At 53.4% G+C, this 15,532-nt stretch overlaps 2 protein-coding genes across 2 annotated transcripts in view; both read left to right on the forward strand.

Moving 5' to 3' along the window:
• LOC142905807 (contactin-5-like) overlaps positions 1-3,951 on the forward strand; it is a 98,700-nt gene extending 94,749 nt beyond the window's left edge. Inside the window, exon 7 of the mRNA XM_076052937.1 lies at positions 3,909-3,951. Within this exon, the coding sequence (XP_075909052.1) occupies positions 3,909-3,951 (43 nt within the window). The remainder of the gene's footprint in view (positions 1-3,908) is intronic.
• A 196-nt stretch (positions 3,952-4,147) lies between these two features.
• LOC142905824 (uncharacterized) lies at positions 4,148-9,926 on the forward strand. The gene is made up of 2 exons (XM_076052991.1): positions 4,148-4,518; positions 8,406-9,926. The coding sequence occupies exons 1-2, from the start codon at positions 4,501-4,503 to the stop codon at positions 9,696-9,698; spliced, it is 1,311 nt and encodes a 436-aa protein (XP_075909106.1). The 5' UTR covers positions 4,148-4,500; the 3' UTR covers positions 9,699-9,926.
• The last annotated feature ends 5,606 nt before the right edge of the window (positions 9,927-15,532 follow it).

Consider the following 15,532-nt stretch of genomic DNA (forward strand, 5'->3'; position numbering starts at 1 on the left):
GAGAGGAAACACATAACCGCTGATATATATACAGACCTTAAGTAGAGGGAATTAACACAGACACACCAGGGGACACGAGATAGACGGAGCACACTAAATCAAACAGCGTTTAGCAAAATTTGGAAACTATATAAAGCAACACAGACAGTCGGTTAAAACACAATTAACGCATGGTCTGGTTGATTACGCTATTTCAAAGATTGCTAAATTGTAAGTTAAGTGTGAAATTTAGAGTGTATGGGCAGTGTTGAGTCTATGGGTAGTTCATATTCTTAGCTCTTTCGGAAAAGTCTCTTGACTTTACCGATAGAGCTAAGATTATGAATTACTGCAGTCACGAAAGCTTTAAATCAAAATCTATGGGTAGTGTTGAGTCTATGGGTAGTGTTGAGTCTTTGGGTAGTGTTAGTCTATGTGTAGTGTTGAGTCTATGGGTAGTGTTGAGTCTATGGGCAGTGTTAGTCTATTGGTAGTGTTGAGTCTATGGGCAGTGTTGAGTCTATGGGTAGTGTTGAGTCTATGGGCAGTGTTGAGTCTATGGGCAGTGTTGAGTCTATGGGTAGTGTTGAGTCTATGGGTAGTGTTGATTCTATGGGTAGTGTTAGTCTATGGGTAGTGTTGAGTCTATGGGTAGTGTTGAGTCTATGGGTAGTCTTGAGTCTATGGGTAGTGTTAGTCTATGGGTAGTTTTGACTCTATGGGTAGTGTTGAGTCTATGGGCAGTGTTGAGTCTATGAGTAGTGTTGAGTCTATGGGTAGTGCTGAGTCTATGGGCAGTGTTGAGTCTATGGGCAGTGTTGAGTCTATGGGTAGTGTTAGTCTATGGGCAGTGTTGAGTCTATGGGCAGTGTTGAGTCTATGGGTAGTGTTGAGTCTATGGGTAGTGTTAGTCTATGGGTAGTGTTGAGTCTATGGGCAGTGTTGAGTCTATGGGTAGTGTTGAGTCTATGGGTAGTGTTAGACTATAGGTAGTGTTGAGTCTATGGGCAGTGTTGAGTCTATGGGCAGTGTTGGGTCTATGGGTAGTGCTGAGTCTGTTGGCAGTGCTGAGTCTGTTGGCAGTGTTGAGTCTATGGGCAGTGTTGAGTCTATGGGTAGTGTTAGTCTATGGGCAGTGTTGAGTCTATGGGCAGTGTTGAGTCTATGGGTAGTGTTGAGTCTATGGGTATTGTAGAGTCTATGGGTAGTGTTGATTCTATGGGCAGTGTTGAGTCTATGGGTAGTGTTGAGTCTATGGGTAGTGTTACTCTATGGGTAGTGTTGAGTCTATGGGTAGTGTTGAGTCTATGGGCAGTGTTGAGTCTATGGGTAGTGGTGAGTCTATGGGTAGTGTTAGTCTATGGGTAGTGTTGAGTCTATGGGTAGTGTTGAGTCTATGGGTAGTGTTGAGTCTATGGGTAGTCCTGAGTCTATGGGCAGTGTTGAGTCTATGGGTAGTGTTGAGTCTATGGGTAGTGTTGATTCTATGGGTAGTGTTGAGTCTATAGGCAGTGTTGAGTCTATGGGTAGTGTTGATTCTATGGGCAGTGTTGAGTCTATGGGCAGTGTTGAGTCTATGGGTAGTGTTGAGTCTATGGGTAGTGTTGACTCTATGGGTATGTGCTGAGTCTGTTGGCAGTGTTGAGTCTATGGGCAGTGTTGAGTCTATGGGCAGTGTTGAGTCTATGGGCAGTGTTGAGTCTATGGGTAGTGTTGGTCTATGGGTAGTGTTGAGTCTATGGGTAGTGTTGAGTCTATGGGTAGTGTTGAGTCTATGGGTAGTGTTGAGTCTATGAGTAGTGTTGAGTCTATGGGTAGTGTTGAGTCTATGGGTAGTGTTGAATCTATGGGTAGTGTTGAGTGTATGGGCAGTATTGAGTCTATGGGCAGTGTTGAGTCTATGGGCAGTGTTGAATCTATGGGTAGTGTTGATTCTATGGGCAGTGTTGAGTCTATGGGCAGTGTTGAGTCTATGGGCAGTGTTGAATCTATGGGTAGTGTTTATTCTATGGGTAGTGCTGAGTCTGTTGGCAGTGTTGAGTCTATGGGCAGTGTTGAGTCTATGGGCAGTGTTGAGTCTATGGGTAGTGTTGAGTCTATGGGTAGCGTTGAGTCTATGGGTAGTGTTGAGTCTATAGGCAGTGTTGAGTCTATGGGTATTGTTAGTCTATGGGTAGTGTTGAGTCTATGGGTAGTGTTGAGTCTATGGGTAGTGTTGAGTCTATGGGCAGTGTTGAGTCTATGGGTAGTGTTAGTCTATGGGTAGTGTTGAGTCTATGGGTAGCGTTGAGTCTATAGGTAGTGTTGAGCCTATGGGTAGTGTTGAGTCTATGTGTAGTGTTGAGTCTATGGGCAGTGTTGAGTCTATGGGCAGTGTTGAGTCTATGGGTAGTGTTGAGTCTATGGGTAGTGTTGAGTCTATGGGCAGTGTTGAGTCTATGGGCAGTGTTAGTCCATAGGCAGTGTGTATCTATGTTGAACTTATTTCACACCGTACGTAGCATAACTGTGCTAATCAGCAAGGACAGCACACTAAACAGAAAAAGCAGTAGGTTTAAGAGTGCATCACAGCTCCCAGTGGCTTCCTAATATCGGAAGGGAAGAGCGTTCCAGACGGCCGCAGAAGCGCATCTGAAAGCGCCGCGCGACGATGCCCTGACAACCAGCAGCCAAAAGCACCCCCCCCTCCTACCGCTTCTGCTGCGAGAATGACCCCCAGAGTTTGCGTGGTGATGGTTTATGTCCCTTGAAGAGGTCAGCGAGGAGGTTTTGTGGTTCGCTCTTGTGGCGAGCACTGTGTGTGTGTAATGAGTCGTGAGCTACGGATCACAGCGGCCCTGTCGTACTGTGGTGGCTTGGAGATGTTAACTACCTCGCCTGGTGTACAGGAGGTCGTAGGTTCGATCCATACCCTGACGCCTGCTGCTGCTGTATATTTGAAATCTGCGTGTCTCTCTCTCTCATCATCATCACGGTGGCTTGGAGATGTTAACTACCTCGCCTGGTGTACAGGAGGTCGTGGGTTCGATCGCGACCCTGACGCCTGCTGCTGTATATTTGAAGTTTGCGTGTCTCTCTCTCTCTCTCATCATCATCACGGTGGCTAGGAGATGTTAACTACCTCGCCTGGTGTACAGGAGGTCGTGGGTTCCATCCATACCCTGACCCCTGCTGCTGCTGTATATTTGGAGTTCGCGTGTCTCTCTCTCTCATCATCACGGTGGCTAGGAGATGTTAACTACCTCGCCTGGTGTACAGGAGGTCGTGGGTTCCATCCATACCCTGACGCCTGCTGCTACTGTATATTTGGAGTTCGCGTGTCTCTCTCCCCGTGGTCGCGTGGATTTTTCTCCCGGGCCCTCCGGTTTTTCCCTCCCACATTTGGCATCAACATCACGCGTCCAGAGTATTTGTCCGCCGCTGTAAATGTCCAAATGTTAAGCCACTTCATTGGGCTATCATATCTGTGATGGCCAGGTCGCTGAGTTGGGCCTTACGTGCTAAAAATAAAGATAGATACATTTCGATTTAAAGCTTTCGTGACTGCATGGATTCATATTCTTGGTTCTTTCGGTAAAGTCACGTCGAAGGGAAAGAATAAAATAATAAAAATAACACATAATAAAAAATATACATATTTTTTTGTTTTATTTTTTTAATAATAATAATAGAACATAATAAAAACATACATGCATTTTATTATGTTTCATTTTGTTATTTCATAACAATAAAAGTAAAGTCACGTAGAAGGGAAATAATAAAGTAATGCAAATAAAACATAGTAAAAGAAAAAAATATATTTAGTTATTTTTTATTATTTCATTATTTACCTTCTACGTGACTTTACCGAAAGAACCAATAATATAAAGGTAGCTACATCGTAAAATAGTAAAAGACGTGAGAATTCGATTTCTCGTTGACCGCGTCAGGTGGTGGAGGGCTCTCAAGGAGGGCACGTGGCTCGTCAGCTGATTACGGGACGGTGACCTGAACCCAACCATCTAAACATTGACTCGGGGAATCTGCCACGTGTCAAGTTGTTATTGTTGACGTTGTGCTGTTGAATTTGGTTGTTGTTGTTGTTGTTGTGTTGTTGTTGTTGCCATTGTTGATGTAATTTTCGTTTTTTGATGACATTGTTACTGGTGTTATTATTGTTGCCATTGTTAATTGGAGTTGCTATTTTTGTTTCGTCGTCATTTGCTGCTGTTATTGTTATTGGGATTGTTGTTGTTGACATTGTTAGTGCGTTTTGTTATCGTTTTTGTTTTTAGCGTTCGTTTGCTGTCATTGTTATTATTCTTTTCCATCATCGGTCGTTTTTGTATTGTTTTTGTTGGCGTTGTTATTGCTATGCTTGTTATTATTATTTTTCTTATTATTGTTTAGGTTGTCATTGTTGTTGATTTTGTTATTGTTGTTGTTGGGTTGTTCAGGAGTTATGGGGGCGTACGAACCACGGATTGAAGCCACGTTCCCTTCCAAGATCATCGCCGTTCAGGGACACAACCTCAAGCTCGAATGCTTTGCTCTTGGAAAGTAAGTCACTGAAATCCACACCACCATCACCAACACCATCACCAACACCATCACCAACACCGTCACCACCATCACCAACACCATCACCAAACACCTTCACCACCATCACCAACACCTTCACCAACACCATCACCAACACCATCACCACCACCTTCACCAACACCTTCACCACCACCAACACCATCACCAACACCATCACCAACACCATCACCAACACCATCACCAACACCTTCATCACCATCACCAACACCATCACCAAACACCTTCACCAACACCATCACCAATACCATCACCAACACCAATACCATCACCATCACCAACACCATCACCAACACCATCACCAACACCATCACCAACACCAACACCATCACCAACACCATCACCAAACACCTTCACCAACACCATCACCAATACCATCACCAACACCAATACCATCACCATCACCAACACCATCACCATCACCAAACCCATCACCAACACCATCACCAACACCACCACCAACACATCACCAACATCATCACGAACACCATCACCAACACCATCACCACCACCAACACCATCACCAACACCATCACCAACACAAACACCATCACCAACACCATCACCATCACCAACACCATCACCAACACCATTACCAACACCAACACCATCACCAACACCATCACCAACACCATCACCATCACCAACACCATCACCAACACCATCACCATCACCAACACCATCACCAACACCATCACCAACACCAATACCATCACCATCACCAATACCATCACCATCACCAACACCATCACCAACACCAACACCACCACCAACACCATCACCAACACCATCACCAACACCACCACCATCACCAACACCATCACCAACACCATCACCAACACCAACACCATCACCAACACCATCACCAACATCATCACCAACACCACCACCAACACCATCACCAACACCATCACCAACACCATCATAATCACCAACACCATCACCATCACCAACACCATCACCAACACCAACACCATCACCAACACCATCACCAACACCAACACCATCACCAACACCATCACCAACACCATCACCATCACCAACACCATCACCAACACCATCACCACGACCAACACCATCACCAACACCACCACCAACACCACCACCAACACCATCACCAACACCAACACCATCACCAACACCATCACCAACACCATCACCAACACCATCACCAACACCATCACCAACACCAACACCACCACCATCACCAACACCATCAACCAACACCATCACCAACACCAACACCATCACCAACACCATCACCAACACCATCACCATCACCAACACCATCACCAACACCGTCACCAAACACCAATACCATCACCAACACCATCACCAACACCGACACCATCACCAACACCATCACCAACACCATCACCACCACCAACACCATCACCATCACCAACACCACCACCAACACCATCACCAACACCATCACCAACACCAACACCATCACCAACACCAACACCATCACCAACACCATCACCAACACCATAACCATCACCAACACCATAACCAACACCATCATCACCACCATCACCAACGCCGTCACCACCACCTTCATCACCAACACCAACACCATCACCAACACCATCACCAACACCATCACCAACACCATCACCAACACCATAACCATCACCATCACCAACACCATCACCAACACCTTCACCACCATCACCAACACCATCACCAACACCATCACCACCACCATCACCAACACCATCACCAACACCATCACCAACACCATCACCAACGCCGTCACCACCACCCTCATCACCAACACCATCCCCAACACCATCACCAACACCATCACCATCACCAACACCAACACCATCACCAACACCATCACCAACACCATCACCAACACCATAACCATCACCATCACCAACACCATCACCAACACCATCACCAACACCTTCACCACCATCACCAACACCATCACCACCATCACCAACACCATCACCATCACCAACACCATCACCAACGCCGTCACCACCACCCTCATCACCAACACCATCACCAACACCATCACCAACACCATCACCATCACCAACACCATCACCAACACCATCACCAACACCATCATCATCACCAACACCAACACCTTCACCACCATCACCAACACCATCACCACCATCACCAACACCATCACCAACACCATCACCAACACCATCACCATCACCAACACCAACGCCGTCACCACCACCTTCATCACCAACACCATAACCATCACCATCACCAACACCATCACCAACACCTTTACCACCATCACCAACACCATCACTAACACCATCACCACCACCTTCACCACCATCACCACCACCATCATCAACACCATTACCAACACCATCACCACCATCACCAACACCATCACCAAACACCATCACCACCATCACCATCACCACGACCATCACCACCATTATCCCCATCACCAACACCATCACCACCACCTTCACCACCATCACCACCATCACCACCATCATCACCACCACCATCATCACCATATTCGCTGTCATCATCAGGATCCATGGTCAATACACTGTTGAATGAATCATCCTCCCCAATGTGACATCTACTATCGCCACCTCTCGCTATCCACGTGACTCTATTGACCGTGCGTGACCTCTTGACCCCTGCGAACTCCACCCCCCACCCACCCAAAGACAAAGATCCCCCGTGTAGCCTTACCAGATCATTGGGGCAAGTGCTCTTAGCGAGTAGCAGCACCTATGAAGGCCGGCACGGCACACGAGGGGGTGGGTGGCCAGCACCACGCCCGGCCGCCTTTGTCTTCCCAAGTGGCGGTTTACTACGCACCGCATCAGGCGCTCATTTGAGGCCGAGTCGACCTAGGGGTTAGTCTATGGGTAGTGTTGAGTCTATAGGCAGTGTTGAGTCTATGGGCAGTGTTGAGTCTATGGGTAGTGTTGAGTCTATGGGTAGTGTTGAGTCTATGGGTAGTGTTGAGTCTATGGGAAGTGTTAGTCTATGGGCAGTGTTGAGTCTATAGGTAGTGTTGAGTCTATGGGCAGTGTTGAGTCTATAGGCAGTGTTGAGTCTACGGGCAGTGTTGAGTCTACATGTAGTGTTGAGTCTATAGGCAGTGTTGAGTCTATGGGCAGTGTTGAGTCTATGGGTAGTGTTGAGTCTATGGGTAGTGTTGAGTCTATGGGTAGTGTTGAGTCTATGGGAAGTGTTAGTCTATGGGCAGTGTTGAGTCTATAGGTAGTGTTGAGTCTATGGGCAGTGTTGAGTCTATAGGCAGTGTTGAGTCTACGGGCAGTGTTGAGTCTACATGTAGTGTTGAGTCTATGGGCAGTGTTGAGTCTATGGGCAGTGTTGAGTCTATGGGTAGTGTTGAGTCTATGGGCAGTGATGAGTCTACGGGCAGTGTTGAGTCTTTGGGCAGTGTTGAGTCTATGGGTAGTGTTAGACTATGGGCAGTGTTGAGTCTATGAGCAGTGTTGAGTCTATGGGCAGTGTTGAGTCTATGGGCAGTGTTGAGTCTATGGGTAGTGTTGAGTCTATGGGCAGTGATGAGTCTACGGGCAGTGTTGAGTCTTTGGGCAGTGTTGAGACTATGGGCAGTGTTGAGTCTATGAGCAGTGTTGAGTCTATGGGCAGTGTTGAGTCTATGGGCAGTGTTGAGTCTATGGGCAGTGTTGAGTCTATGGGCAGTGTTGAGTCTATGGGCAGTATGTATATTTAATTTCTTTCGCACCCTACGTAGCCAACCGTGTTCATCGTATAATCGTGAGCGGGCCAATCGCACCCGGGGGGGGGCGAGGAGTCGCCGGGTTTGCTAACTGCTGCACCACCGCTCCCCACCGCTCCACCACCGTGACCAGCCCCGTGCCGCGGCTGTCGTGGTCCCGAGCCGGCGGAGAGCTGCCGCCCTCGGCGCGGCTGTCCGAGTCGGGCTCCCTGCTGGAGATCCGCGAGGTGCGCGAGTCGGACGGAGGCACCTACACGTGCTCGGCACGCAACGCCGCAGGGGGCAACGCGGCAAACGGCACCGTAACGGTGCGCGGTGCGTCACCACCGCAGGCTACCGCCACCACCACCACTACCGCAACCACCACTACCGCTACCGCAACCACCACTACCGCTACCGCAACCACCACTACCGCTACCACCACTACCGCTACCGCAACCACCACTACCGCAACCACCACTACCGCAACCACCACTACCGCTACCGCAACCACCACTACCGCTACCACCACTACCGCTACCGCAACCACCACTACCGCCACCACCACTACTACCGCGACCACTACCGCAACCACCACTACCGTTACCGCCACTACCGCTACCGCCACCACCACTACCGCCACCACCACCGCTACCGCCACCGCCACCACCACTACTACCACCACCACTACCGCAACCACCACTACCGTTACCGCAACCACCACTACCGCTACCGCCACCACCACTACTACCGCGACCACTACCGCAACCACCACTACCGCTACCGCCACCACCACTACTACCGTGACCGCCACAACTGCAACCACCACTACTGCCACCACCACTACCGCCACCACCACCACCACTACTACCGCAACTGCCACAACCACCACTACCGCCACCACCACCACTACCGCCACCACCACTACTGCCACCACCAACACCACTACCGCCACCACCACCACCACTACTACCGCGACCACCACTACCGCAACCACCACTACCGCCACCACCACCACTACCGCCACCACCACTGCTGCCACCACCAACACCACTACCGCCACCACCACTACTACCGCAACCACCACTACCGCCACCACCACCACTACTGCCACCACTACCGCCACCACTACCGCCACCACTACCGCCACTACCACTACCACCGCCACCACCACCACTACCGCCACTACCACCACCACCACCGCCACCACTACCGCCACTACCACCACCACCACCACCGCCGCCTCTACCACCACCGCCACCACTACCACCGCCACCACCACAATCTCCACTACCATCACCCACCCGCTATCACCCCCCCACCCGTCATCCCCCTCCTCACCCCCCTCAACTCGTCCTTCCTATCCACCCCTTTCTCCTCCACCTTCTCCTTCTCCCTACAGCGGAGTTTTTCAATAACTTTCGCCGATAAGACATCGCCACTGTGAGGGCCAAGACACCATTGAAACCATTGGGGCTCTGACAGCAGTTCCACGACGATGGTGGTGATGGTGGTGATGGTGGTGATGATGGTGGTGATGGTGGTGATGGTGGTGATGGTGGTGGTGATGATGGTGGTGATGGTGGTGATGGTGGTGGTGGTGATGGTGGTGGTGATGGTGGTGGTGATGGTGGTGGTGATGGTGGTGGTGATGGTGGTGATGGTGGTGGTGATGATGGTGGTGGTCGTGATGGTGGTGATGGTGGTGATGGTGGTGGTGATGGTGGTGATGGTGATGGTGGTGGTGGTGATGGTGTTGGTGATGGTGATGGTGGTGGTGATGGTGGTGATGGTGGTAATGATGGTGGTGATGGTGGTGGTGATGGTGGTGATGGTGGTGATTGTGGTGATGGTGATGATGGGGCACCCGGAGCCGCAAGTGGCCCGCTGGCCTTGTAATGGAGAACACTGCCCCAGGGCCATCGTGAACCCGGCTAGAGGCCTCCCCAGGGCCATCGTGAACCTGGCTAGAGGCCTCCCCAGGGCCATCGTGAACCCGGCTAGAGGCCTCCCCAGGCCCATCGTGAACCCGGCTAGAGGCCTCCCCAGGGCCATCGTGAACCCGGCTAGAGGCCTCCCCAGGGCCATCGTGAACCCGGCTAGAGGCCACCCCAGGGCCATCGTGAACCCGGCTAGAGGCCTCCCCAGGGCCATCGTCAACCCGACTAGAGGCCACCCCAGGCCCATCGTGAACCCGGCTAGAGGCCTCCTCAGGGCCATCGTGAACCCGGCTAGAGGCCACACCCACGGCCATCGTGAACCCGGCTAGAGGCCACACCCACGGCCATCGTGAACCCGGCTAGAGGCCACCCCAGGACCATCGTGAACCCGGCTAGAGGCCACCCCAGGGCCATCGTGAACCCGACGTAACAGGCCCAATCCACGGCCATCGCGCGACGCTTTTCCAATTTGCGAATTCTCAGCGATGCGTCCGTCGCACTCTGCGGCCCAGCCATCCGCGCGTGTCCGTTCAGCGAGCGGCGAGCAAATTAATTTCATTTCAACCCCCGCCCAGCCGCGCACCCCACCGCCTCCCATCCCCGTGCCCCCCCCTGCCCCCCCCACCCATCCATTAAACGGTAAGAACGCGATACGGCTCGAGCCACGCATCTGCTCGTTAAGTAACGCCGCAGATTTAATTGCCACTAATTAAAGCCCTCGATCGTCCGAGCATTTCGCCACGGGCAATTGCGCCTGGTTCGTTGGGGGAGGGAGGGAGGGAGGGAGGGAGGGAGGGAGGGAGGGAGGGAGGGAGGGAGGGAGGGAGGGAGGGAGGGAGGGAGGGAGGGAGGGAGGGAGGGAGGGAGGGAGGGAGGGAGGGAGGGAGGGAGGGAGGGAGGGAGGGAGGGAGGGAGGGAGGGAGGGGGTTAAATAATGAGCACAGTCTGAGATTTGCAGAAATCTCTCTCACTCACTCCATCTCTAAATTTGGTGAATTAATGAAAAGCTAATGGAGTGTGGGAGTTGCACTGCATCAAGAGTGGAGGGTTCCTCGGAGGAGGGGAAAATTGTGGGGCTGGCGAGTGGGGGGTTGAAGTGGGGGGTTGAAGTGGGGGGTTGAAGTGGGGGGTAGTAAGTGGGGGGTTGAAGTGGGGGGTAGTAAGTGGGTGGTTCAAGTGGGGGGTTGAAGTGGGGGGTAGTAAGTGGGGGGTAGTAAGTGGGGGGGTTGAAGTGGGGGGTAGCAAGTGGGGGGTTGAAATGGGGGGGTTGAAGTGGGAGGTAGTAAGTGGGGGGTTGAAGTGGGGGGTTTAAGTGGGGGGTAGTAAGTGGGGGGGTTGAAGTGAGGGGTAGTAAGTGGGGGGTTGAAGTGGGGGGTAGTAAGTGGGGGGTTGAAATGGGAGGTTGAAGTGGGAGGTAGCAAGTGGGGGGGTTGAAGTGGGGGGTAGCAAGTGGGGGGTTGAAGTGGGGGGTTGAAGTGGGGGGGTTGAAGTGGGGGGTTGAAGTGGGGGATTGAAGTGGGGGGTTGAAGTGGGGGGGTAGTAAGTGGGGGGTTGAAGTGGGGGGGGGTTGAAGTGGGGGGTTGAAGTGGGGGGTTGAAGTGGGGGGTTGAATTGGGGGGTTGAAGTGGGGGGTTGAAGTGGGGGGTTGAAGTGGGGGGTTCAAGTGGGGGGTTCAAGTGGGGGGTTCAAGTGGGGGGTTCAAGTGGGGGGTTCAAGTGGGGGGTTCAAGTGGGGGGTTGAAGTGGGGGGTTGAAGTGGGGGGTTGAAGTGGGGGGTTGAAGTGGGGGGTTGAAGTGGGGGGTTGAAGTGGGGGGTTGAAGTGGGGGGTTGAAGTGGGGGGTTGAAGTGGGGGGTTGAAGTGGGGGGTTGAAGTGGGGGGTTGAAGTGGGGGGTTGAAGTGGGGGTTGTAGTGGGGGGTAGTGAGTGGGGGGCTTGAAGTGGGGGGTTGAAGTGGGGGGGTTGAAGTGGGGGGTTGAAGTGGGGGGGGTTGAACTGGGGGGTTGAAGTGGGGGGTAGTAAGTGGGGGGGTTAAAGTGGGGGGTTGAAGTGGGGGGGTTGAAGTGGGGGGTTGAAGTGGGGGGTTGAAGTGGGGGGTTGAAGTGGGGGGATGAAGTGGGGGATGAAGTGGGGGGTTGAAGTTGTGGGTTGAAGTGGAGGGTTGAAGTGGGGGGTTGAAGTGGGGGGTTGAAGTGGGGGGTTGAAGTGGGGGGTAGCAATTGGGGGGGTAGTAAGTGGGGGGTAGTAAGTGGGGGGTAGCAAGTGGGGGAGTTGAAGTGGGGGGTTGAAGTGGGGGGGGGTAGCAAGTGGGGGGGTTGAAGTGGGGGGTTTAAGTGGGGGGTTGAAGTGGGGGGTAGTAAGTGGGGGGGTTGAAGTGGGGGGGGTTGAAGTGGGGGGTTGAAGTGGGGGGGTTGAAGTGGGGGGTTTGAAGTGGGGGGGTTGAAGTGGGGGGGGGGGGTGAAGTGGGGGGGTTGAAGTGGGGGGTTGAAGTGGGGGGTTGAAGTGGGGGGTAGTAAGTGGGGGGTGGAAGTGGGGGGTGGAAGTGGAGGGTTGAAGTGGGGGGGTTGAAGTGGAGGGTTGAAGTGGTGGGTTGAAGTGGTGGGTTGAAGTGGTGGGTTGAAGTGGGGGGGGTTGAAGTGGGGGGTAGTAAGTGGGGGGGTTGAAGTGGGGGGTAGTAATGGGGGGGTTGAAGTGGGGGGTTGAAGTGGTGGGTTGAAGTGGGGGGTTGAAGTGGTGGGTTGAAGTGGGGGGGGTTGAAGTGGGGGGTAGTAAGTGGGGGGGTTGAAGTGGGGGGTAGTAATGGGGGGGTTGAAGTGGGGGTTTAAGTGGGGGGTTGAAGTGGGGGGTTGAAGTGGGGGGTAGCAAGTGGGGGGTTGAAGTGGGGGGGGGGGGTTGAAGTGGGGGTTTGAAGTGGGGGGTTGAAGTGGGGGGTAGTAAGTGGGGGGTTGAAGTGGGGGGTTGAAGTGGGGGTTTGTAGTGGGGGGTTGAAGTGGGGGGTTGAAGTGGGGGGTAGCAAGTGGGGGGTTGAAGTGGGGGGTTGAAGTGGGGGGTTGAAGTGGGGGGTTGAAGTGGGGGGTTGAAGTGGGGGTTGAAGTGGGGGGTTGAAGTGGGGGGTTGTAGTAGGGGGTTGAATTGGGGGGTTGAAGTGGGGGGTTGAAGTGGGGGGTAGCAAGTGGGGGGGTTGAAGTGGGGGGTTGAAGTGGGGGGTTGAAGTGGGGGGTTGAAGTGGGGGGTTGAAGTGGGGGTTGAAGTGGGGGGTTGAAGTGGGGGGTTGAAGTGGTGGGTAGTAATGGGGGGGTAGTAAGTGGGGGGTAGTAAGTGGGGGGTAGCAAGTGGGGGGGGGTAGTAGGTGGGGGGTAGTAAGTGGCGGGGTTGAAGTGGGGGGTTGAAGTGGGGGTTGAAGTGGGGGGTAGCAAGTGGGGGGTAGCAAGTGGGGGGTAGCAAGTGGGGGGTTGAAGTGGGGGGTTGAATTGGGGGGTTGAAGTGGGGGGTTGAAGTGGGGGGTTGAAGTGGGGGGTAGTAAATGGGGGGTTGAAGTGGGAGGTTGAAGTGGGGGGGTTGAAGTGGGGGGTTGAAGTGGGGGGTAGTAAGTGGGGGGTTGAAGTGGGGGGTTGAAGTGGGGGGTTGAAGTGGGGGGTCGCAAGTGGGAGGGTTGAAGTGGGGGGTTGAAGTGGGGGTTGAAGTGGGGGGTAGCAAGTGGGGGGTAGCAAGTGGGGGGGTTGAAGTGGGGGGTTGAAGTGGGGGGTAGTAAGTGGGGGGTTGAAGTGGGGGGGTTGAAGTGGGGGGTTGAAGTGGGGGGGTTGAAGTGGGGGGTTGAAGTGGGGGGTTGAAGTGGAGGGTAGTAAGTGGGGGGTTGAAGTGGGGGTAGCAGTTGGGGGGGTTGAAGTGGGGGGTTGAATTTGGGGGTTGAAGTGGGGGGTAGTAAGTGGGGGGGTTGAAGTGGGGGGTTGAAGTGGGGGGTTGAAGTGGGGGGTTGAAGTGGGGGGTAGCAAGTGGGGGGGTTGAAGTGGGGGGTTGAAGTGGGGGGTTGAAGTGGGGGGTTGAAGTCGGGGGTTGAAGTGGGGGGTTGAAGTGGGGGGTTGTAGTGGGGGGGTTGAAGTGGGGGTGTTGAAATGGGGGGTTGTAGTGGGGGGGTTGAAGTGGGGGGTTGTAAGTGGGGGGTTGAAGTGGGGGGTTGAAGTGGGGGGTTGAAGTGGGGGGTTGAAGTTGGGGGTAGCAAGAGGGGGGGTTTAAGTGGGGGGTTGAAGTGGGGGGTTGAAGTCGGGGGTTGAAGTGGGGGGTTGAAGTGGGGGGTTGTATTGGGGGGGTTGAAGTGGGGGGTTGAAGTGGGGGGTAGTAAGTGGGGGTTGAAGTCGGGGGTTGAAGTGGGGGGTTGAAGTGGGGGGTTGAAGTGGGGGGTAGCAAGTGGGGGGTTGAAGTGGGGGGTTGAAGTAGGGGGGTTGAAGGCTGGCGTCTGGGGGGTTGAAGTGGGGGGTTGAATTGGGGGGTTGAAGTGGGGGGTTGAAGTGGGGGGTTGTAGTGGGGGGGTTGAAGTGGGGGGGTTGAAGTGGGGGGTTGTAGTGGGGGGTTGTAGTGGGGGTTGTAGTGGGGGGGTTGTAGTGGGGGGTTGTAGTGGGGGTTGTAGTGGGGGGTTCTAACTCGTGAAGCTCTCAGACTGGTGCCGAGGCACCGACTGTCTCGGCGCCCCTGTGCCTGCCGCGCCACGTCCGACGTTTCGGCTCCGTGGGGCATGGCCAGTGACTTGAGAGGCAGCGTGGGGAGAGGAGAGAGAGAGACACGCGCTTGAGAAGTGACACCCGGTAGGAGAGATGGGACGACGGTTCTGTATGGGATGAGACTGGGGTTCTGTATGGGATGGGACGAGAGTTCTGTATGGGATGAGACGAGAGTTCTGTATGGGATGAGGGTTCTGTATGGGATGAGGGTTCTGTATGGGACGAGGGTTTTGTATGGGATGAGGGTTCTGTATGGGATGAGACGAGAGTTCTGTATGGTATGGGACGAGGGTTCTGTATGGGATGAGACTGAGGTTCTGTATGGGATGAGGGTTCTGTATGGGATGAGGGTTTTGTGTGGGACGAGACGAGAGTTCTGTATGGGACGAGAGTTCTGTATGGTATGAGACGAGGGTTCTGTATGGGACGAGGGTTCTGTATGGGACGAGGGTTCTGTATGGGACGAGACGAGAGTTCTGTATGGGATGAGGGTTCTGTATGGGATGAGGGTTCTGTATGGGACGAGGGTTCCGTATGGGATGAGACGAGAGTTCTGTATGGGACGAGGGTTCTGTATGGGATGAGGGTTCTGTATGGGACGAGGGTTCTGTATGGGACGAGATGAGAGT

Source organism: Petromyzon marinus, chromosome 59, assembly GCF_048934315.1.
Source record: "Petromyzon marinus isolate PM22_M1 ecotype Great Lakes invasive population chromosome 59, UKy_Petmar_22M1.pri1.0, whole genome shotgun sequence".
In the NCBI taxonomy this organism is placed as follows: domain Eukaryota; kingdom Metazoa; phylum Chordata; class Hyperoartia; order Petromyzontiformes; family Petromyzontidae; genus Petromyzon; species Petromyzon marinus.